The 26,838-nt window shown below is 33.3% G+C and overlaps 1 protein-coding gene across 1 annotated transcript; it reads right to left on the reverse strand.

Moving 5' to 3' along the window:
* Positions 1-1,349: 1,349 nt before the first annotated feature.
* Positions 1,350-26,574, reverse strand: LOC131844383 (uncharacterized). The gene is made up of 8 exons (XM_059193259.1): positions 26,300-26,574; positions 25,139-25,237; positions 23,845-23,944; positions 23,210-23,378; positions 3,611-3,727; positions 2,933-3,069; positions 2,218-2,404; positions 1,350-1,491 (listed from the first exon to the last, which is right to left on the reverse strand). Exons 1-8 carry the CDS (start codon positions 26,365-26,367, stop codon positions 1,367-1,369), a joined length of 1,002 nt encoding a protein of 333 aa, XP_059049242.1. The 5' UTR covers positions 26,368-26,574; the 3' UTR covers positions 1,350-1,366.
* Positions 26,575-26,838: the final 264 nt, after the last annotated feature.

Raw genomic sequence — 26,838 nt, forward strand, 5'->3', positions numbered from 1 at the left:
TGCAATATTACATTTTATCATAGAAATGTTTTTAAGACTGCAGGAACAAAGTAGTATTATCGTATTTATAATGGAATAATTATAAAGATCTAATACATATGTAAATTACACATACCTAGCTACCTATTATACACCTATATTTATCATACATAACTAGATACCCGCCTGGTTTCGCACGAGATTACATGTATTAATCTATACATAATTATAAATAAAATTGTAGTGTTTTGTTCGTAATATTGAAATGACCGTTTTTTACTATATGCATATGACCACAAATACGGTACATACACCAAAATAACATTTTTTACAATTTTTATGTGTCTGTCTGTCAGTTTGTTCCGGCTAATCTCTGAAATGGCTGGATCGTTTTTGTCGACTTTTTCTAGCAGGTAGCTGATATAATAAGGAGTAACTTAGACTACTTTTATTTTAGAAAAAAATATTTATTTCAGATTTATAAAGTTAAATTCGACGCGGTTGAAGTCGCAGGTACAGCTAGTTATATAAATCTTCCTCTTGAATCACTCTATCTATTGCTAAAAACAACAGCGTACAGACACAGCTGAAGCGAATTCGTTTTATACTATGTAAGGAAGTATACTTACAATATTTAATTTAAATTTCCCAATCCCATCAAATTCACTGTCACAATTAAAATAATACGCATTACATAATATGATTTAGCATTATAATTTTATCATTTAGTTTATGTACAATTGCAAAAATTGCTAAAATAAAGTTAAAAACACTGTTTAAAACAAATACTTATTGTATTTCAACGAACTAGATACTCTTTATATATAATTACGCGTCTTGAAATTGTTAAACATGTTCTATATCTATATATATATATCTGTATTCAAACAAAAGGTGACACAATGTAAGACAAAATTAACATACTCGTATAGTAATGAAGATCGACGCATGCGCATAGATACTGCCAGTTGAATTGAATACATTTATGTATGTTCTTTATATATGTATGTTGCGACGGCCTCGGTGGTCTAGCCGTTTAACACACCGCTTTACTACCGATGGTCGCGGGTTCTATTCCTCGCACGGTGCAAACATTTGTATTTATGAGTATGACTGTTTATACTGTTTAAACAAACATATGGCAAGCCGAGACCTGTGTACAACAAAAATCTGGAGATTTTGCCATATTCTTTATTGATCAAAGTAACTTTTACAAAAGACGAGCTTAACGCCATAAGGCATTCTCTTCTAGCTAACATTAGGTAGAAATGGAAAGCGTTGTAGGGCAGTAATACCGTAAAACTGTGACAATAAAAACTACTACAGATATATAAATATATGTAATATATATCTAAAAATACACACAAAAAAATCAGTCCTATATAATTTATTGCTTTGAAAAAACTTCGAGTAGAAACTGTTTATATTCATTTTCGTTCACTGAATAGAGAAGCCTAACATTAGCATCTTCTTTATTGACCAAACTGTTATTATTTAGTCCTCTAGCCTCACCTGCAATCAAATAAAAAAAAGTTTATAATGAAATGAAAACTTCTTATAGTCCTCCTTACAGAAAATAGTTACATAAGCTAATAGCACTAGTACAAATAAAAAAAAACATATTATTACTGTATGCAAGACAGAGGTAACAATGGGCGGCCTTATCGCTAAATTGCCGCTAATAAACCACATATACATACATATTATAAACATACATTAAAATAAATATCCTCACTAATACATATTATAAATGCGAAAGTAACTGTGTCTGTGTGTCTGTCTCGCTTTCAAATAGGAGATGAGAGTTTGTATGAAAATATCGTCAATTTTAAAACTATAAACTTATTCTGTAGGCTGTTCATTAAATAGAAATAAATATGACATTATTATAAAAATGTTACCCTTAAGGGAGTAAAATAAAATACGGGATGAAAGTTTATATAGTAATTTTTTATTTTTTTCTTTGTCTTTTTTGGGTTTTGTTATTATTAAATATTTTTTCGTCACTATCAGACGCGGTGGAAGTCTAAGGCACATCTTGTACATACAATAATATAATATAAAATTACAGTAATTATGTAATATGCATTTATCATGGTGGTGTCTAGGGGGCACTGTATGTAGGTCTATCTAAGACCTGGAACATTGCTAGCAATAGGATTATTAGTCTACGTTACTAGTAATCCTCTCGCCCTACATATTTTGATTCGATTTCAGTAATTTCAAAGTATGTCTTACCACACAAGCATATATCGTTCTTCGAATATTTATACTCTTTCACAAGATCAGGTCTAACGGCTATAGCTACGGAGGCTGGGTCCAGCGCCTGCCATCTCACATTTCTTTTCATTGATACTTGTTCAAATCTGTTTTGTTCTTTAATTATATTTGTATCGATAGCACCCAATACATTTTGTCTCCATTCCTTAAAAACATAAAAATAAACTTTATGAACAAAGCAATTAGAAAAACTGCGTTGGTTATTGACTGCGTACATACTATTACATACCACGTAAATTCTCAAGCTATATGCTTGAGAGTTTCGATACTATATTGCGATTTGGTATAATTTAGTTTTTTTTTTGTTTTGCGCACCCAATATCTTTGGGAATTGCAGATTCTCATCTGCAATTCCTTTTGACCTGGCTGAGCTGGCCTTTAAGAAGGAGTAAGTAAGGGAAAACAATTAGAAGAGGAATATATGGGAGTAGGATGAGCGTGAGATCCAGAACCTCGACTTGCTATGGGAAACCAGATATAATAAAAACGGTGAACAACTCATATGTGTACAGCCAAATAGTCCCAATGCAACTTTGATTTTATGACCAAAGTATTTTTTAGTATTTTTCTTTCAGTATCGGAATACGGCTATTTGAAAAAAGAACAGTTTTATTTTCAAATTGCTGGACACACAACCTTAAAAAACTTTTGTAGCAAACAAAATATAACTAACCTTTGTAAAATTCAAATGTATTCTTATTTGCGAGAATGGTATAATTGTGACTTTATCGGGATTTGCCCGTTGTGTAACTATAAAGTACGCCTCGGCGTCAGATTTTGCGTTGAATTCTGCTTCGGGATGTACATCGCCTATGTCAATGAAATTTATTAATATACAAATACAAACATACAATCACGAATGTTATCCTAAAAAGGGTAGTCAGATTAATTGTTAATTGTCAATGTTTGTAGTGAATGCAACACTTAACATGCCTACATTTCGAAATCCAAAGTGAAAAGGGCTCTACCGCCGCGGCGCCGTCTTTCGGATTCATTATTAAATATAAATTAACATTGCTGTCGGCTGGATTTGAACGGACGATCTCTTGAGCGTGAGCTTGAATGTACTAGTAGTAAATCATTACACTAAACCATTAACTGACTTGTGAATTGGTGAAAAGATAAAGTAACTTCAAACATGACCAAACAGGAATTATTGATATACACTTTATGGCGCTTTTAACACTAAATAAATAAGATTGTTATACAAAAGTGTGAGTAAAGGCAGGTGTATCTCTGAAAGGAACCTCTTCCAGCTAACCTAAAGCTAACTGAGGTGGCAGATAGCGGACATGGTAGTGCAAGAGTATTGTAAAGACATAAATACAATATATAGATATATTAAACTTACTATAAATATGACCAGCTGCGATGTAGATGTGTTTTATTCGCCCTATAAATCCAGGGTCTAAAACGATCGCCAGAGCTATATTTGTAACGGGGCCAATTGTTACAACGATAAGAGTACCTGAAAGAAATCAATATACTAGTAAAATAATTTCTAATAAAGAAATAGTTAGGCTAAACATTAAGTTAGTTAGCCGACCGTGAAAAATTCACTAGGAATTTATCACGATGGTTTCCAATATATCTGTATTATTTTTATATAAAGCTACCTATTCGTCCCGGCTTCGCACGGATGTACATGTATTATATCTAGACACGCGGTAGCGTGTCAAGCCGAGTTTCAAGTAAACTGGCAAGCAGCACCGTGTGTATATTTACACGAACCATTTGGAGTCACTTTTGACCTCCTCATAACTCAAAAACTCTTTCACAAAAACCTGTCAAATTTGGTTCATATATTGAGACTTGCGAGATAAATATGTGTTCCAAATTTCATAAACATATCTCAAACGGTTATTTAGATATTAATGTCCAAAAATCGTCATTTTTATCACTGATCAACTATAGATCAAAATTATAACCCACTTCCAGATGACCTAGATACTAGATTAGATTCCAGACGACCTACATCATTCATTCATTATTCTATTTATTATTTTTTTGAATCAAAGACAATGGAGTCGATTGTCAACCGTCAACTCCTACGATACCTAGAAGTGAACCAGTTGATTTCTGATCGTCAGTATGGCTTTCGCCAGGGTCGCTCAGCTGGTGATCTTCTAGTGTATTTGACACATCGATGGGCAGAGGCTATTGAGAGTAAGGGGGACTATCTGTTATATTGCATCTCTATGCATTTTCTACCGCATATATCACGGGGAGTGTTCTGAGGAATTGTTCGGATTCGCACAACCACATTATGGAATCACCTTATAGCAATGGTATTTCCGAACCGATACGATATTGAAACCTTCAAGAAAAGAGCTTATTCCTTTTTAAAAGGCCGACAACGTACTTGCAATTCCCCTGGTGTTGCGGGTGACATGGGCGGCGGTAATCACTTACCATCAGGTGAGCCGCATGCTCGTTTGTCCCGTGTTATAAAAAAAAAATATAAAAATTCATAAAAATCGGTCAAGCCGCTCCGGAGGAGTATGGTACAATATATAAAATTCAAAAATGGTATAATATAGTATAATATATATAATACATAAAATATTAAAAGAAGAATGAATGATATATGAATGAAAATTAAGAATGAATGATATTTGAATGAGAATGAAGAATGAATGGGAACGAAGAATGAATGATAAATGAACGAAGAATGAATAGCAACATTGAGAATGAGGAATTGAATGATGGTGGAATGATGAATGAATGATGAATGAATGACGAATGAATGAATTATGAATGATGAATGAATGAATTATGAATGATGAATGAATGAATTATGAATGATGAATGATGAATGATGAATGATGAATGATGAATGAATTATGAATGACGAATGATGAATGATGAAAGAATGAATGCTGAATGATGAATGAATGATGAAAGAATGAATAATGAATGAATGATGAAAGAATGAATGATGATTGATGAATGAATGATGAATGAAGAATGAATGATGGATGATGAATGAGAATAAAAATGAAGAATGAATATTGATAATGATGATGATGATGATTAAAGGTTATTATACTGGTTTGCATTACAAATACTTAAAAAATAGATGGTACAATATATAAAATTCAGAAATGGTATAATATAGTATAATATATATATTATATATAATATTAGTTATATTAGTTATAATAATAAGGTTAATGTTTATACGCGGATATGAATGAACGGATATGTATTTTCGTATATTTACGGGGTATAATTGTCTTTTTTTGTGTTATTTTCTATATTTTCTTGTAACTTTTAAATGTTCAAGTGCAATGCCTATTCAGTATCAGGAATTTTTGGGCAAATCGGGGCGGAATAACGTCCACAGATGGTTGTACTCTACAATAGAGCTCTCGTGACTTGGATCTAAATTGTTAAGACGTACCTACTCCATCTAAGGTTTTAACTCTGGAGAGTCCAACGTAAACCTGCCCTTTATTAAATATAGAGGAGCCTATGTTGAAAAGAGGACTGTCAAAACTAGGCCTTGTGATTTGTGGATAGCATATGTTAAGCAAATACGGAATTGTTCTCTGTCAACATATACATTATTTACCCAAAAGCTGGTACGTAGTCTCTTTTCTCCCTTGACATCCACAAGTCGAGTGGGTCTGACGGTATTCCTGCTATTGTGCTCAGGACGTGTGCACCTAGTTGGCTCCGGTACTAACGCCTCTATTCCGGTACTGCTACTCTACAGGTGTAGTCCCGAAACTTTGGAAGACGGCTTTGGTTCATCCGATCCCTAAGATCGCTCAGATCCAGCTAACTATAGGCCCATAGCCATCATTTATTCTTCTTATTCTATTTATTATTCTTTTGAATCAAAGACAATGGTGTCGATTGTCAACCGTCAACTCCTACGATACCTAGAAGTGAACCAGTTGATTCTGATCGTCAGTATGGCTTTCGCCAGGGTCGCTCAGCTGGTGATCTTCTAGTGTATTTGACACATCGATGGGCAGAGGCTATTGAGAGTAAGGGGAAGGCCCTATCTGTTATATTGCATCTCTATGCATTTTCTACCGCATATATCACGGGGAGTGTTCTGAGGAATTGTTCGGATTCGCACAACCACATTATGGAATCACTTTATAGCAATGATATTTCCGAACCGATACGATATTGAAACCTTCAAGAAAAGAGCTTATTCCTTTTTAAAAGGCCGACAACGTACTTGCAATTCCCCTGGTGTTGCGGGTGACATGGGCGGCGGTAATCACTTACCATCAGGTGAGCCGCATGCTCGTTTGTCCCGTGTTATAAAAAAAAAATATAAAAATTCATAAAAATCGGTCAAGCCGCTCCGGAGGAGTATGGTACAATATATAAAATTCAAAAATGGTATAATATAGTATAATATATATAATATATAAAATATTAAAATAAGAATGAATGATATATGAATGAAAATTAAGAATGAATGATATTTGAATGAGAATGAAGAATGAATGGGAACGAAGAATGAATAGCAACATTGAGAATGAGGAATTATAATGATAATGAAGACTAAAGAATGAAGAATGAAGAATGAATATTCATCAATGAATATTCATTATTCAATATCAATATTCATTCTTCATTTTCTGTCATTTTTGATTCTCAATCATTCTTTTATTCATTAATCATTCATTCTTCATTCACCATTCATCATTCATTCATCATTAATTCATCAGTCACTCATCATTTATTCATCATTCATTCATCATTCATTCAACATGCATTCATCTTTCATTCAACATGCATTCATCTTTCATTCATCATTCATTCATCATTCATTTTCAGAATTTTATATATTGTACCATCTATTTTTTAAGTATTTGTAATGCAAACCAGTATAATAACCTTTAATCATCATCATCATCATTATTAATATTCATTCTTCATTTTTATTCTCATTCATCATTCTACCTTCCTTCATCATTCATTCTTCAGTCATCATTCATTATTCATTCTTCATTTTTATTCTCATTCATCATCCATCATTCATTCTTCATTCATCATTCATTCATCAATCATCATTCATTCTTTCATCATTCATTCATTATTCATTCTTTCATCATTCATTCATCATTCATCATATATATATATTATCATTCGTCATTCATAATTCATAATTCATTCATCATAATTCATCATTCATCATTCATCATTCAATATTCATTCATCATTCATCATTCATCATTAATTCATCATTAATTCATCATTCATTCATCAGTCATTCATCATTCATTCATCATTCATTCATCATTCATTCATCATTCATTCATCATTCATCATTCATCATTCATTCATCATTCATTCATCATTCATCATTCATTCATCATACATCATTCATTCATCATGTATTCATCATTCATTCATCATTCATTCATCATTCATTCATCAGTCATTCATCATTCATTCATCATTCATTCATCATTCATTCATCATTCATTCATCATTCATTCATCATTATAATCATTATATATTCATTCACAATATATAAAATTCATTCAATATTCATTCAATATTCATTTATCATTCATCATTAGGTATATATTTAGAATCATTCATTCATCATTCATTCATCATTCATTCATCATTCATTCATCATTCATTCATCATTCATTCATCATTATTATCATTATTCAATTCATTATCATATTCATCATTCATTCATATTCATCATCATTCATTCATCATTCATTCATCATTCATTCATCATTCATTCATCATTCATTCATCATTCATTCATCATCATCATTCATCACTCATCATCATCATTCATCATTCATTCATCATTCATTCATCATTCATTCATCATTCATTCATCATTCATTCATAATTAATTCATCATTCATTCATCATTCATTCATCATTCATTCATCATTCATTCATCATTCATTCATCATTCATTCATCATTCATTCATCATTCATTCATCATTCATCATTCATTCATCATTCATTCATCATTCATTCATCATTCATCATTCATTCATCATTCATTCATCATTCATTCATCATTCATTCATCATTCATTCATCATTCATTCATCATTCATTCATCATTCATTCATCATTCATTCATCATTCATTCATCATTCATTCATCATTCATTCATCATTCATTCATCATTCATTCATCATTCATTCATCATTCATTCATCATTCATTCATCATTCATTCATCATTCATTCGGTTGGTATTTATGCTACGAAATTCATAGTTTTCTTAAATTATACTTATATATTTGTGGTTATATTATTATTACAATAGTTTAAACCAAAAATTAATAATAATTTTAGTATAGTTATAAGTAGGAATGTATAGTTAACTCGAGAATGAGAACTCATTGGTAACATATTGTTTTCTTGAGAATTCAGTAGATAACATTCAATTTGTTACATAATCGTCTTTACGAACTATAACGTGTCAATACCAAGTTTCAGATATTAAATAATGTATATGTTGACAGAGAACAATTCCGTATTTGCTTAACATATGCTATCCACAAATCACAAGGCCTTAGTTTTGACAGTCCTCTTTTCAACATAGGCTCCTCTATATTTAATAAAGGGCAGGTTTACGTTGGACTCTCCAGAGTTAAAACCTTAGATGGAGTACGTCTTAACAATTTCGATCCAAGTCACGAGAGCTCTATTGTAGATTACAACCATCTGTGGACGTTATACCGCCCCGATTTGCCCAAAAATTCCTGATACTGAATTGGCATTGCACTTGAACATTTAAAAGTTACAAGAAAATATAGAAAATAACACAAAAAAAGACAATTATACCCCGTAAATATACGAAAATACATATCCGTTCATTCATATCCGCGTATAAACATTAACCTTATTATTATAACTAATATAACTAATATTATATATAATATATATATTATACTATATTATACCATTTCTGAATTTTATATATTGTACCATCTATTTTTTAAGTATTTGTAATGCAAACCAGTATAATAACCTTTAATCATCATCATCATCATTATCAATATTCATTCTTCATTTTTATTCTCATTCATCATCCATCATTCATTCTTCATTCATCATTCATTCATCAATCATCATTCATTCTTTCATCATTCATTCATTATTCATTCTTTCATCATTCATTCATCATTCAGCATTCATTCTTTCATCATTCATCATTCGTCATTCATAATTCATTCATCATTCATCATTCATCATTCATCATTCATCATTCATAATTCATTCATTCATCATTCATAATTCATTCATTCATCATTCATAATTCATTCATTCATCATTCATTCATCATTCATTCATCATTCCACCATCATTCAATTCCTCATTCTCAATGTTGCTATTCATTCTTCGTTCATTTATCATTCATTCTTCGTTCCCATTCATTCTTCATTCTCATTCAAATATCATTCATTCTTAATTTTCATTCATATATCATTCATTCTTCTTTTAATATTTTATGTATTATATATATTATACTATATTATACCATTTTTGAATTTTATATATTGTACCATACTCCTCCGGAGCGGCTTGACCGATTTTTATGAATTTTTATATTTTTTTTTTTATAACACGGGACAAACGAGCATGCGGCTCACCTGATGGTAAGTGATTACCGCCGCCCATGTCACCCGCAACACCAGGGGAATTGCAAGTACGTTGTCGGCCTTTTAAAAAGGAATAAGCTCTTTTCTTGAAGGTTTCAATATCGTATCGGTTCGGAAATACCATTGCTATAAGGTGATTCCATAATGTGGTTGCGCGAATCCGAACAATTCCTCAGAACACTCCCCGTGATATATGCGGTAGAAAATGCATAGAGATGCAATATAACAGATAGGGCCTTCCCCTTACTCTCAATAGCCTCTGCCCATCGATGTGTCAAATACACTAGAAGATCACCAGCTGAGCGACCCTGGCGAAAGCCATACTGACGATCAGAATCAACTGGTTCACTTCTAGGTATCGAAGGAGTTGACGGTTGACAATCGACTCCATTGTCTTTGATTCAAAAGAATAATAAATAGAATAAGAAGAATAAATGATGGCTATGGGCCTATAGTTAGCTGGATCTGAGCGATCTTAGGGATCGGATGAACCAAAGCCGTCTTCCAAAGTTTCGGGACTACACCTGTAGAGTAGCAGTACCGGAAAAGAGGCGTTAGTACCGGAGCCAACTCAGGTGCACACGTCCTGAGCACAATAGCAGGAATACCGTCAGACCCACTCGACTTGTGGATGTCAAGGGAGAAAAGAGACTTACGTACCAGCTTTTGGGTAAATTTTACCTCCAGAGGTAAAATTTATGTCATTCATTCATCATCATACATGAATTATGAATGAATGATGAATGAAGAATGAAGAATAATTGATGATGCATGAATGATGAATGAATGATGAATGAATGATGAATGAATGATGAATGAATGATGAACGTTTGATGAATGAATGATGAATGAATGATGAATGAATGATGAATGAATGATGAATGAATGATGAATGAATGATGAATGAATGATGAATGAATGATGAATGAATGATGAATGAATGATGAATGAATGAATTATGAATGATGAATGAATTAATTATGAATGATGAATGATGAATGATGAATGATGAATGATGAATGAATTATGAATTATGAATGACGAATGATGAATGATGAAAGAATGAATGATGAATGATGAATGAATGATGAAAGAATGAATAATGAATGAATGATGATTGATGAATGAATGATGAATGTAGAATGAATGATGGATGATGAATGAGAATAAAAATGAAGAATGAATAATGAATGATGACTGAAGAATGAATGATGAAGGAAGGTAGAATGATGAATGAGAATAAAAATGAAGAATGAATATTGATAATGATGATGATGATGATTAAAGGTTATTATACTGGTTTGCATTACAAATACTTAAAAAATAGATGGTACAATATATAAAATTCTGAAAATGAATGATGAATGAATGATGAATGAATGATGAATGAAAGATGAATGCATGTTGAATGAATGATGAATGAATGATGAATAAATGATGAATGACTGATGAATTAATGATGAATGAATGATGAATGGTGAATGAAGAATGAATGATTAATGAATGGTGAATGATTGAGAATCAAAAATGACAGAAAATGAAGAATGAATATTGATATTGAATAATGAATATTCATTGATGAATATTCATTCTTCATTCTTCATTCTTTAGTCTTCATTATCATTATAATTCCTCATTCTCAATGTTGCTATTCATTCTTCGTTCCCATTCATTCTTCATTCTCATTCAAATATCATTCATTCTTAATTTTCATTCATATATCATTCATTCTTCTTTTAATATTTTATATATTTTATATATTATTATTATATTATACTATATTATACCATTTTTGAATTTTATATATTGTACCATACTCCTCCGGAGCGGCTTGACCGATTTTTATGAATTTTTATATTTTTTTTTATAACACGGGACAAACGAGCATGCGGCTCACCTGATGGTAAGTGATTACCGCCGCCCATGTCACCCGCAACACCAGGGGAATTGCAAGTACGTTGTCGGCCTTTTAAAAAGGAATAAGCTCTTTTCTTGAAGGTTTCAATATCGTATCGGTTCGGAAATACCATTGCTATAAGGTGATTCCATAATGTGGTTGCGCGAATCCGAACAATTCCTCAGAACACTCCCCGTGATATATGCGGTAGAAAATGCATAGAGATGCAATATAACAGATAGGGCCTTCCCCTTACTCTCAATAGCCTCTGCCCATCGATGTGTCAAATACACTAGAAGATCACCAGCTGAGCGACCCTGGCGAAAGCCATACTGACGATCAGAATCAACTGGTTCACTTCTAGGTATCGTAGGAGTTGACGGTTGACAATCGACTCCATTGTCTTTGATTCAAAAGAATAATAAATAGAATAAGAAGAATAAATGATGGCTATGGGCCTATAGTTAGCTGGATCTGAGCGATCTCCCTTCTTAGGGATCGGATGAACCAAAGCCGTCTTCCAAAGTTTCGGGACTACACCTGTAGAGTAGCAGTACCGGAAAAGAGGCGTTAGTACCGGAGCCAACTCAGGTGCACACGTCCTGAGCACAATAGCAGGAATACCGTCAGACCCACTCGACTTGTGGATGTCAAGGGAGAAAAGAGACTTACGTACCAGCTTTTGGGTAAATTTTACCTCCAGAGGTAAAATTTATGTCATTCATTCATCATCATACATGAATTATGAATGAATGATGAATGAAGAATGAAGAATAATTGATGATGCATGAATGATGAATGATGAATGATGAATGAATGATGAATAAATGATGGATTAATGATGAATCTTGAATGATGAATGATGAATGATGAATATGAATGATGAATGATGAATGATGAATGATGAATGATGAATGATGAATGAATGATGAATGAATGATGAATGATGAATGAATGATGAATGATGAATGAATGATGAATGATGAATGAATGATGAATGATGAATGATGAATGATGAATGATGAATTACGAATGACGAATGATGAATGATGAATTACGAATGACGAATGATGAATGAATGATGAATGAATGATGAATGATGAATGATGAATGATGAATGAATGATGAATGAATGATGAATGAATGATGAATGAATGATGAATGATGAATGAATGATGAATGATGAATGATGAATGAAGAATGATGAATGATGAATGATGAATGATGAATGATGAATGATGAATGATGAATGAATGATGAATGATGAATGATGAATGAATGATGAATGAATGATGAATGATGAATGAATGATGAATGAATGATGAATGATGAATGAATGATGAATGATGAATGAATGATGAATGATGAATGAATGATGAATGATGAATGAATGATGAATGATGAATTAATGATGAATGATGAATGAATGATGAATGATGAATGAATGATGAATGATGAATGAATGATGAATGAATGATGAAAGAATGATGAAAGAATGATGAATGAATGATGAATGAATGATGAATGAATGTATTATGAATGATGAATGATGAATGATGAATGATGAATGATGAAAGAATGATGAAAGAATGAATGATGATTGATGAATGAATGATGAATGAAGAATGAATGATGGATGATGAATGAGAATAAAAATGAAGAATGAATATTGATAATGATGATGATGATGATTAAAGGTTATTATACTGGTTTGCATTACAAATACTTAAAAAATAGATAGTACAATATATAAAATTCAGAAATGGTATAATATAGTATAATATATATATCTATAATATATAAAGCTGCATTACGGTGACTCACTGATTGACATAGTTGTTCTCCCAGAAGGAGTGCCGGGGGGTCGTGACGATGTATGGGGGAAGTGTATCTCTCGCTAGGGTGACCACGAGAAAATTCCGAAATTTGGGAAAATCCAAGATGGCGGACCAAGATGGCGACTGAACTTTGTCAATTTCCATCGGATCGATTTCGTTCAAGCGGTAGTTCGTAGCGGGCCGCAAACGCTTGTATTTCAGGTTAAAAGAAAAAAATAAAATCCAAGATGGCGGCGTGAAAATGAAAATGAAAATTGTAATTTTTCGAGGGTTTCAAAACCGAAATTCCCAGGGTAGTTGCGGGGGTGCAGGCGACACCGGTTGTGGGGCATAGGAAAGTCGAAGGACCCGGCCTCTAGGGAAAATTATGAAATTTCGAAAATCCAAGATGGCCGCCGAGTTGGGGCCGTGTGAATTTGGTCCTAAAAATCCGGATTATTTTCAAAGTCATTTTTTAGGTACAGGGCAACCCCGCAGCGAGTCGGCTTCTATGGGGCGATGATGGGTCTCGGTAAGAAGTATTGCCAGCGCTAAAAAGAATTCCCGAATTTGGGGTAATTTGGGAGAAATGTTCCAAAAAGTGGGAAAAAATTTTTTCGGCATTTTTGACAAAAGAGGCATCAAGGCCTATCGAGAAACATCCCCTAAAGGGTTTTAGGTGGGTTTTGTCGAAATTTGTTGGCAACACCCATACATGGTTTGACCAAAATTGAAATTGGGGTGTCTCTCCAAAAACTGAAATTCCTAGGGTACTAGCGGGGATGCTACCGATCCCTATTGTAGGGTGTTGGGAGGCTGAAAGACCCGGACTCTAGGGAAAATTATGAAATTTCAGAAATCCAAGATGGCGGCCAAGCTATGGGAGATTTAGTTTTTGGAAAAATTTTGGGATATTTTCAATCGCGTTTTTGCTGCACATGGCAACCCCGTAGCTAAACGCCACCTACTGACATGGGTAAGTCTCAGTAAGAAGATTTGCCAGGCCTAAAATTTTTCCCCGATTTTGGGTTAATTTTGGAAAAAAGTCCCATAAAGTGGGAAATTTTTTTTTTTTTGACATTTTAAATGAAGAACTCTTTTTGGTCTACTACAAATCGTCCCCTGAAGGGTTTTAGGTGGATTTTTTCAGAATTTGCTGGCAACACCCATACATCATGGGACAAATTTTGAAATTGAGGTCTAGCTTCAAAAACTGAAATTGATAGGGTACCTACGAGTATGCTAGCTCAACGCACTGTGCGGCGTCGGATAGCCGAAGAACCCGGCCTCTAGGGAAAATTATGAAATTTTAGAAATCCAAGATGGCGGCACAGATAGGGGAGTTTTGCTTTTCGGAGAAAATTTGGGACATTTTTAAATGTTGTTTTAGGACACATGGCAACCCCGCAGCGAGTCGACTTCTATGGAGAGATGATGTCTCTTGACACAAAGTATTACCTGGTATGAAAATTTTCCCCGATTTTGGGGTATTTTTTGAGACAGGTCCTAAAAAGTGGGAAAATTTTTTTTCGACATTTCAAACAAAAGATTGATGAAAATCTGTCAAAAGTCATCCCCTTAAGGATTTTTGGTGGTTTTTGTCAGAATTATCTGGCAACACCGCAGATCAGTTTTCTTAGGGAATAGTACAAGAAGAAGTCACCGAGGCTCTACATAATGTATGGACGAAATGTTTCTGTTACTAAGGTGAATACGTCAAAACTATTAAGAAGTAAAAATCCAAAATGGCGGCAGAGATAGGGGAGTTTTGCTTTTCGGAGAAAATTTGAGATATTTTTAAATGTAGTTTTAGGACACTTGGCAACCCCACAGCCGGTCGAGTTCTATGGAGAGATGATGTATCTCAACACAAAGTATTACCTGGTATAAAAAATTTCCCCGAATTTAGGGTATTTTTTGAGATAGGTCCTAAAAAGTGGGAAAATATTTTTTGGACATTTCAAACAAAAGAATGATGAAAATCTGTCAAAAACAATCCCTTTATTGATTTTAGGTGGTTTTTGTCAGAATTATCTGGCAACACCTTACATCAGTTTTCTTAGAGAATAGTACTAGAAGGAGTCACCGAGGCTCTATACAATGTATGAACGAAATGTTTCTGTCACTAGGGTGAATATGTCAAAAGTATTAAAAAGTAAAAATCTAAGATGGCGGCCGAGTTACGGTACTTAATTTATGTTGACATTTTTAGGGACTTTTAAAAATTCAATTTTGGGGTACCATTAATCTTTGCAGCGACTGACAGTTGACTTTTATGGAGCAGTGGGAACTCTCGATGGGAAATATTACCTGGTCTAAAAAATTCCCCGATTTTGGGGTAGTTTCGGAGAAAAATTAAAAAACGTGGGAAATTTTTTTTTCGTTAAGTTGAACAAAACAGTTATGACCGTTGGTCCAAAATCATCCCCCAAAGGGTCCTAGGTGGTTTTTGTCAAAATCAGCTGGCAACACCATAACTCGATTTTCATAGTAAACCGTACTCAAGAACTACTAAGTGTAACATGGGCTCTGTACAATGTATACATGAAGTGTTTCTGTCACCAAAATGTATGTGTTAAAGGTATTTAAAAAGGAAAAATCCAAGATGGCGGCCGAATTAGGATCTATGATGACAGTTATAAGAACTTTTTAAAATTCAGTTTTGTGGCACCTATCATCCCTGCAACGAATTGACTTGTATTGAGGAATGGAAACTCTCGGTGCGAAGTATTAACTAATTTTCATAGTAAACAGTACTAAGGAACTACTAGAAGGAGTCACCTTAGCTATGTACAATGTACAATGTATGGACAAAATGTTTCTGTCACCAAAGTGGATAAGTTAAAAATATTCAAAAAGGAAAAAAAGTTTGAGTATTTTATCTCTGGTGATAAATTTAGGAATATATTTTGGGGTACCTGGCTTCCCTGCAGCGAGTCGACCTTTATTGAGCCATGGCAGATTTCGGTTTGAAATATTATCTAGGCTATAAATTTTCCCCGATTTTTGGGTAATTTTGCAAACCCAAAATGTGGGAATTTTTTTTCGACATTCTAACATAAGAGTGACGGGGATCTATAATAAATCTCATCTTAATAGTTTCATGCGATTTTTTTGCAAAATTAGGTGGCATGACCAAGCATACATTTCTGTATACTAATACAGAATGGTAGGTAATGTGAGGTTCTATATTGTGATCATTGCAATAAAAATTAAAGCCACAGGTCCAAATGGTATACAGAAAGGTAGGTTAAGTTAGGTTTTGTATTGCGACTCTTACAGTAGAAATTATGGCCTCAGAATAATATAGTAAACAAAAAGGTAGGTTAGGTTAGGTTTCGTATTATGATCTCTACATTAAAAACTTTGACCCCAGACTAATATAGTATACAGAAAGGTAGGTTAGGTTAGGTTTTGTATTGTGACCATTACAATACAATGTTTCGCCACAGGATGGTACACGATACGTACATGGAACAGAAAACCGTCTTCACAAAAAAAATCAAAGACAACGCCTCGCGGGCCTCTTGAGGCCCGCGCACACACGCACCCTCTAGTATTATATATAATATTAGTTATATTAGTTATAATAATAAGGTTAATGTTTATACGCGGATATGAATGAACGGATATGTATTTTCGTATATTTACGGGGTATAATTGTCTTTTTTTGTGTTATTTTCTATATTTTCTTGTAACTTTTAAATGTTCAAGTGCAATGCCAATTCAGTATCAGGAATTTTTGGGCAAATCGGGGCGGAATAACGTCCACAGATGGTTGTACTCTACAATAGAGCTCTCGTGACTTGGATCTAAATTGTTAAGACGTACTCCATCTAAGGTTTTAACTCTGGAGAGTCCAACGTAAACCTGCCCTTTATTAAATATAGAGGAGCCTATGTTGAAAAGAGGACTGTCAAAACTAAGGCCTTGTGATTTGTGGATAGCATATGTTAAGCAAATACGGAATTGTTCTCTGTCAACATATACATTATTTACCCAAAAGCTGGTACGTAAGTCTCTTTTCTCCCTTGACATCCACAAGTCGAGTGGGTCTGACGGTATTCCTGCTATTGTGCTCAGGACGTGTGCACCTGAGTTGGCTCCGGTACTAACGCCTCTTTTCCGGTACTGCTACTCTACAGGTGTAGTCCCGAAACTTTGGAAGACGGCTTTGGTTCATCCGATCCCTAAGAAGGGAGATCGCTCAGATCCAGCTAACTATAGGCCCATAGCCATCATTTATTCTTCTTATTCTATTTATTATTCTTTTGAATCAAAGACAATGGTGTCGATTGTCAACCGTCAACTCCTACGATACCTAGAAGTGAACCAGTTGATTCTGATCGTCAGTATGGCTTTCGCCAGGGTCGCTCAGCTGGTGATCTTCTAGTGTATTTGACACATCGATGGGCAGAGGCTATTGAGAGTAAGGGGAAGGCCCTATCTGTTATATTGCATCTCTATGCATTTTCTACCGCATATATCACGGGGAGTGTTCTGAGGAATTGTTCGGATTCGCACAACCACATTATGGAATCACTTTATAGCAATGATATTTCCGAACCGATACGATATTGAAACCTTCAAGAAAAGAGCTTATTCCTTTTTAAAAGGCCGACAACGTACTTGCAATTCCCCTGGTGTTGCGGGTGACATGGGCGGCGGTAATCACTTACCATCAGGTGAGCCGCATGCTCGTTTGTCCCGTGTTATAAAAAAAAAATATAAAAATTCATAAAAATCGGTCAAGCCGCTCCGGAGGAGTATGGTACAATATATAAAATTCAAAAATGGTATAATATAGTATAATATATATAATATATAAAATATTAAAAGAAGAATGAATGATATATGAATGAAAATTAAGAATGAATGATATTTGAATGAGAATGAAGAATGAATGGGAACGAAGAATGAATAGCAACATTGAGAATGAGGAATTATAATGATAATGAAGACTAAAGAATGAAGAATGAAGAATGAATATTCATCAATGAATATTCATTATTCAATATCAATATTCATTCTTCATTTTCTGTCATTTTTGATTCTCAATCATTCACCATTCATTAATCATTCATTCTTCATTCACCATTCATCATTCATTCATCATTAATTCATCAGTCATTCATCATTTATTCATCATTCATTCATCATTCATCTTTCATTCAACATGCATTCATCTTTCATTCATCATTCATTCATCATTCATTTTCAGAATTTTATATATTGTACCATCTATTTTTTAAGTATTTGTAATGCAAACCAGTATAATAACCTTTAATCATCATCATCATCATTATCAATATTCATTCTTCATTTTTATTCTCATTCATCATTCTACCTTCCTTCATCATTCATTCTTCAGTCATCATTCATTATTCATTCTTCATTTTTATTCTCATTCATCATCCATCATTCATTCTTCATTCATCATTCATTCATCAATCATCATTCATTCTTTCATCATTCATTCATCATTCATCATTCATTCATCATTCATCATTCATTCTTTCATCATTCATCATTCGTCATTCATAATTCATAATTCATTCGTCATTCATAATTCATCATTCATCATTCATTCATCATTCATTCATCATTCATTCATCATTCATTCATCATTCATCATTCATTCATCATTCATTCATCAGTCATTCATCATTCATTCATCATTCTTTCATCATTCATTCATCATTCATTCATCATTCATTCATCATTCATTCATCATTCATTCATCATTCATTCATCATTCATTCATCATTCATTCATCATTCATTCATCATTCATTCATCATTCATTCATCATTCATCATTCATCATTCATCACTCATCACTCATCATTCATCATTCATCATTCATCATTCATTCATCATTCATTCATCATTCATTCATCATTCATTCATCATTCATTCATCATTCATTCATCATTCATTCATCATTCATTCATCATTCATTCATCATTCATTCATCATTCATTCATCATTCATTCATCATTCATTCATCATTCATTCATCATTCATTCATCATTCATTCATCATTCATTCATCATTCATTCATCATTCATTCATCATTCATTCATCATTCATTCATCATTCATTCATCATTCATCATTCATCACTCATCATTCTTCATTCATTATTCATCATTCATCATTCATCATTCATCATTCATCATTCATTCATCATTCATTCATCATTCATCATTCATCATTCATCATTCATCATTCATCATTCATTCATCATTCATCATTCATTCATCATTCATTCATCATTCATCATTCATTCATCATTCATCATTCATTCATTCATCATTCATTCATCATTCATTCATCATTCATCATTCATTCATCATTCATCATTCATTCATCATTCATCATTCATCATTCATTCATCATTCATCATTCATTCATCATTCATCATTCATTCATCATTCATCATTCATTCATCATTCATCATGCATTCATCATTCATCATTCATTCATCATTCATCATTCATTCATCATTCATCATTCATTCATCATTCATCATTCATTCATCATTCATCATTCATTCATCATTCATCATTCATCATTCATCATTCATCATTCATCATTCATCATTCATCATTCATCATTCATCATTCATCATTCATCATTCATCATTCATCATTCATCATTCATCATTCATCATTCATCATTCATCATTCATCATTCATGCATCATCAATTATTCTTCATTCTTCATTCATCATTCATTCATAATTCATGTATGATGATGAATGAATGACATAAATTTTACCTCTGGAGGTAAAATTTACCCAAAAGCTGGTACGTAAGTCTCTTTTCTCCCTTGACATCCACAAGTCGAGTGGGTCTGACGGTATTCCTGCTATTGTGCTCAGGACGTGTGCACCTGAGTTGGCTCCGGTACTAACGCCTCTTTTCCGGTACTGCTACTCTACAGGTGTAGTCCCGAAACTTTGGAAGACGGCTTTGGTTCATCCGATCCCTAAGAAGGGAGATCGCTCAGATCCAGCTAACTATAGGCCCATAGCCATCATTTATTCTTCTTATTCTATTTATTATAGTATAGTTATAAGAAGGAATGTATAGTTAACTCGAGAATGAGAACTCATTGGTAACAAATTGTTTTCTTGAGAATTCAGTAGATAACAGTCAATTTGTTACATAATCGTCTTTACGAACTATAACGTGTCAATACCAAGTTTCAGATATTAAATAATGTATATGTTGACAGAGAACAATTCCGTATTTGCTTAACATATGCTATCCACAAATCACAAGGCCTTAGTTTTGACAGTCCTCTTCTCAACATAGGCTCCTCTATATTTAAGGGGGTCTTACTATGTGATGGGTTGAAAAAATCGATTTTTTTTTTTTTCATAAATTGCTCCCTTAACATGTCTAGAATACGGTAGTAAAGCGATTTTAGAAAATTCGAAGTCGTTTTAAAGATACAGCAGGTAAAAGAAAGAGCGGTTCGGAGCGGTGAGTTGGCAGTTAGAGACCGGGCCTATTGTGTACCGTCGGCTTTATACCTGGCCTCCCTTTTATTAATATATTTGTTTATACAAGTTTAGACACGTTTCTACAGACTTAAACAGAAATTAAGGAAAAGGAGGAAAAGGAGCAGGTAAACTTACTGATAAAGTTATCCAAGAAATTACAAAATTCTACGGATTAGCAATTCGACGCCATCCAGATTCACTTGAAGATATGAGAAAGGAAGTTTGGGCAACGTACTATCACAAATGTTCTTCTGATGAAAACCCTCAGCATCAATTTTGTCCAGAAGGCGAAGACAGTTGGTGTAAATGGCGTAAGGCTGAAGCTAATAATGAACTGGACCAATTTCATCACGATAAACCACCTCTAATTCTGCAAGTCCAAGAAGCTATCAAACCGGTTTTCGAAGATTTATCGAAAGACGAATTATTAATTCGTTGTTTAGGAGCAGAGACACAAAACAATAACGAATCTTTGAATTCTTTGATTTGGACTTTCGCTCCTAAACATCTTCATTCTGGTCCCAAAGTTGTTGAAATTGCTAGCTACTTAGCAGTTATTATCTTTAATGAAGGTTTTCAAGGTATTTTAAAAGTTATGTCGATTATGGGATGCCCTGTTGGTCGTGAAGCCCAAGCGTATGTTGAGAAACGGGATGAAAAGCGAATCTTACGCTCTGAGCGGCGCGTAAGTGATGTCGTTAAACAAGCCAGGATTGACTCAAGAGCTGAACAATCTGCTTTAAAAGAGTTTCACGAGGAAAAGGAAGGAATACTCTATGGACCAGGCATCGCCGATTGAGAGTAAGTTGATATTTTAATAGTTTTTAACGGACTTGAAACTTTAAACGCGTTTTTCTCAAAACTGTGTTTTTCAAACTTTCCTCCATTGTATCTCAGAAACGGCTGGACCGAATTACTTGAAATTTACAGGGCACACTCAATATATGTAAACGCATGGAATGAACTATTATCAATCGAAAATTTTCAAAACTTCGATTTTTTTATAGCAAAAAACAAAAAAAAAAAACGCCTAATTTGCAACTTTTATTTCAAATGTCTATCAAAAATCCAATTTTTTTTATATTCATTTGATTATAGGTCATTCCGTGCTTTTAAGCCTACAAATTAAAACGCCGTTTTTTTTTTTTTTTTTTTCAGATAAGCCGATCAGCCGGAATCGTGGAGGAAGTGGGAGCTCTTTTTTTCGAGGCGGGGGTGTTCAGAGCGCTGTAACTCTAGTTTGACTGAATATTTTTAGCTGAAATTTTATATTTATACTGTCCAAATATGTGTTAATAAATGATAAAAAACTTGAAGCTCTAAATATTTACTGGTCGTAGAAAAAATATCCTAAAATATCCCTAAAAAACAGGCCGTCACATAGGAAGACCCCCTTAATAAAGGGCAGGTTTACGTTGGACTCTCCAGAGTTAAAACCTTAGATGGAGTACGTCTTAACAATTTAGATCCAAGTCACGAGAGCTCTATTGTAGAGTACAACCATCTGTGGACGTTATACCACCCCGATTTTCCCAAAAAGTTACTATTAATATTAAAATAGGAACCGACAAGTAACATGTTTAGAACTTGCGAAGGCTACAGTATATTTCGTATATGAAAACTAGCCAAGTTAGACCTTAGGCTACAGTATATTATCCTAAGTTATAAGAAGAAATGATATTTTATATTGTTATAAATACATTTCAGGACAGACCATTGAACTTGGCACCCATTTAGATCTCATCTCTTTTGTCGTAGAAGTCATCAATCAAGGCATATATCATAATATTAAACTCGGCTATCATTTCACATTTATGTTTTTGATGGGATACTATATATATAAACCTTCCTCTTGAATCACTCTATCTATTAAAAACCGCTTCTAAATCCGTTCCCTAGTTTTAAAGATTTAAGCTTAGGGTCGCACAGACAGCGTCAGCGACATTGTTTTATACTATGTGTGATTCGTCCTACTTTACTCGCTTAAAGTGCATTTATATTTTTTTATAATTTAATTTTAATATGTACCTACTTCTATTTTAGTAATTGTTGAGTTTATGCATAACAAACAAAAATCCAATTGTACCTCTATACAACATTAACAATATGCACCTTCGTGTATCTTGGACAGTTCAATAAGCGCTGACACAGCATCCTGAGATTTAGCTGGAACCAGATCCGTCAAATTATCTCCCGTATCGCCCAGGCCGTCTTCGCCATAATAATTACGTTCTCTAAATGTTGAGAATAGTGAATTATTGACACCTCTATATATTGGTACCTGGAAATAAAAGCAAATTGAACAATGTGCAATAATAATGAAATGTTTTTATTTAATTATAAACTTTTAGTAGTTTAAAATAGAGTTTTTTTTTGTTTGTGTCATGCTGACTAAATGGTAAGGTCGCCTGGTGTTCATACAATCCGGCTTGATTTAGTTATTACTATTTTCAGATTTATTAACATTAGCTATAAGAAAATTTGTTTTACTAACAAAATTAGCAGTATAGATGTTAAATTTGTTTGCAGATGTTAAATTTATTTTAACATCAGGCTATACTGCTAATTTTGTATAAAAAAAATATATGATTAGCCTGATGATAAAATGAATAAAACTTATACACGTGTTCTTTAATATATTGTATATCTTTTCTTTAGTATAAGTTACAAATAAAGTATAATCTATCTATCTATTTAAAAGTTAAAGACCTAAGCCAGATCATCATATCCTAAAATAGTGTACTTACGTCTTGCCTATTAGTTAATTTTAATATTCGCTGATTATTTCTATATACATTGTGTTCTGCAGTATTCCCACTTACTGTAGTCAGAGCGACTACTTCAGGCCTGAAATAAATATTATAGTACACATTATGTAAACGGGATATTTACTATGGTAATATTATGTATGATTTCGTAATATTACGACACTATTACAAACGTTTGATGGACTTGGACTAATTGATATTGACATTAATTCAATAAAATTTGAATTTAAAAACTCAAATATTATACAATTTAACAATTCATTATGTACAAAAAAAATGGACTATTGAATAGTACCGACAATATTCTGTTATTTGTGCAACCAACATTAAAACTGATTTTTATGGCTAGTTCTATTCCAGTGTTTGTAAATTCCACAGAAAGTCATATTTCCAGTTGCTTTGATTTGCAAACCAAACATTAATGATCAAATCTATTTTAATGACTTTTCTATGGAATATAATAGGATATACTATAGGGAAGAATTTTCCAAATCCATTTATTAATAGAACCTCATTAAGATCCTCTTTGTGTTGGTTAATAAAATAAATCCGTAACACTTTTTACTTATGTTTCTATAATATATCGTTGTAATAAGATTTATATAATTATCGTAAGTAGGCAGTTCAACTAGTACCTATTATACTTTTTGTAATACAATCACCGTTCTCGGCCAATAAACTCGTTCCGAGCAAGAACTGTTTAGCATTATAAATGTATAATGACAAGCTGTAACATGATTTCTCTCTATCTCTCTTTTCCGTTGTCCCATCCTAATTTGAGTCAGCTCTCCTAAGTATTAGTCTACAGATACCACTTGTCTGGATCGTCATTGGTTCTATATCGACGTTTTATACTTTGACGACCTCGGTGGTCTAGCGGTCTAACATACCGCTTTACGTCCGATGGTCGCGGGTTCGATTCCTCGCACAGCACAAACATTTGTATTCATGAGTATGATTGTTTGTATCAGTCTGGGTATTTTCTATGTATAATATGTATGCATTTACGAAAAAAAAATCTATGTATTCGTATCAGTTATCTAGTACCCATAACACAAGCTTTAGCTAGTTTAACTTGGGTCTAGATGGCGCTGTGTAAATTGTCCTGAGATTATTATTATTATTACAGATATTTTTCGAGGACATTAGGACAGGTAGGACCTTTCCTAATGTTTTTCTTGCCTAATCAGTAGTTCAGCCACGCTTCCTTTTCTTCTTTCCAGCCGGAATATTTATTTGTTTATTAATTAGAAACATATGTAACTGCACTTACCCGTTGAAATGTTTTTGGTATAGTAAAGCAAGAAATATAGCCATGGCGTCATCACCGCCCGCATCATTGTCAATAATTATTTTTGTATTGTCATTAAGCCTGAAATTTTAATCATTCATACACCACAAACTGTACATTAGCTTATTTGTATTACTGGAATGACAAACATATTAAGGGCTTTTCTGATCGTAAGCGGTAGTCATCGTTTATATACATGAACAGAACCACTACTGACATCACGTTATTATTTGACCCCCGTGATACCAAAAATGCTTTGCAATATTAAGATAGTATGTGTATTTTACAATAAAAAATATTTCACTGCCTAATCTCTCCCTACAACCGGAATACAGCTTACGTTTTGTAAGCTTCTAGCTGCTTGCTTATACACATAAGATATGACACGGTCTTTGGGATCAAAAGGATTTGTATCCAGAGTCGTAAAACATAATAAATAAAAAAACACGGTCATTCCGCTATGAAGTAAAGGTAACACGTAAGATGTAACATAATCGTTGGGCTCAAAAAAGCTTGTATCCAGAGGCGAAAAATATCTTACTAATATCATAAACGCGAAAGTTTGTGAGTATGGATGGATGCTTGTTACTCTTTCACGCAAAAACTACTAAAGGGATCTTTATGAACCTTTACAGTAATATAGCTTATATATTAGAATAACACATAGGATATAATTTAAAAAAATATTATGTAAAATGGGCGAAATATAAATTAGGTATATCTTATATATAAAATTCACATGTCACAGTTTTCGTTCCCATACTCCTCCGAAACGGCTTGACCTATTCTCATGAAATTTTGTGAACGTATTGAGTAGGTCTGAGAATCGGCCAACATCTATTTTTCATCCCACTAAATGTTAGGGGTAGTCCAACCCTAATTTTTTTTTATTTTAAGGCAAAACAACGTTTGTCGGGACAACTAGTAACATATAAATGTCAGGAAAGTGTGATGCAGACTGATGTTAGTAATAAATAAAAAATAACACGGTCCTTCCAATTACCTCTGTGATACTGTTCAGGCAAGTACCTATATAGGCAATAGTACCGCGAACAATACCAAATTCTGGTGCTCGAACGCTTATAATTCCAAAATATAAACAAAAAAAATGTAGTGTATAAAAATAATAATTATTTCACTTACAAATCGACCGCATTAACGTTTGCATATAAGAACACTATTAATTGATAACATAATATTGTTGAATACATAATGATAGTTAATTGCGTAACATTTACGATACGTGTTTATTGAAACTGGCCCATTTATAGACTGACCAATATTATTGTATTGTGTGAAATTAACGATATACGAACCGCGGTCAAAACTCTATTTATTATCGGAGTGAGTCACCTAGAGATGTTCCGATAATATTAATAATAACCCTGCACAATTCACACAGCACCATCTAGTTTCAAGCTAAGCAGTTTGTAGATTTATGGGTACTAGACCATTGATAGAAATACATAAATACATTCTTTTGTAAATATTTCACGGAATCGAACACACGACTTTAGGAGAAAGTCGCTATGGTAAATCGCTAGACTAGAGGTCCTTAGACAGACTTAAGAGTAGAAGCTTTATCAGCAAAGATTTACAAATTAAAAAATATATACAATGAATGAAGAAATTACGTATACAGGGTTTTAATTTACTCCTCTGTAAGCCTCTCTTCAGGCTAT

Source organism: Achroia grisella, unplaced genomic scaffold, assembly GCF_030625045.1.
Source record: "Achroia grisella isolate CSIRO2021 unplaced genomic scaffold, CSIRO_AGI_Agris_v1 utg402, whole genome shotgun sequence".
In the NCBI taxonomy this organism is placed as follows: domain Eukaryota; kingdom Metazoa; phylum Arthropoda; class Insecta; order Lepidoptera; family Pyralidae; genus Achroia; species Achroia grisella.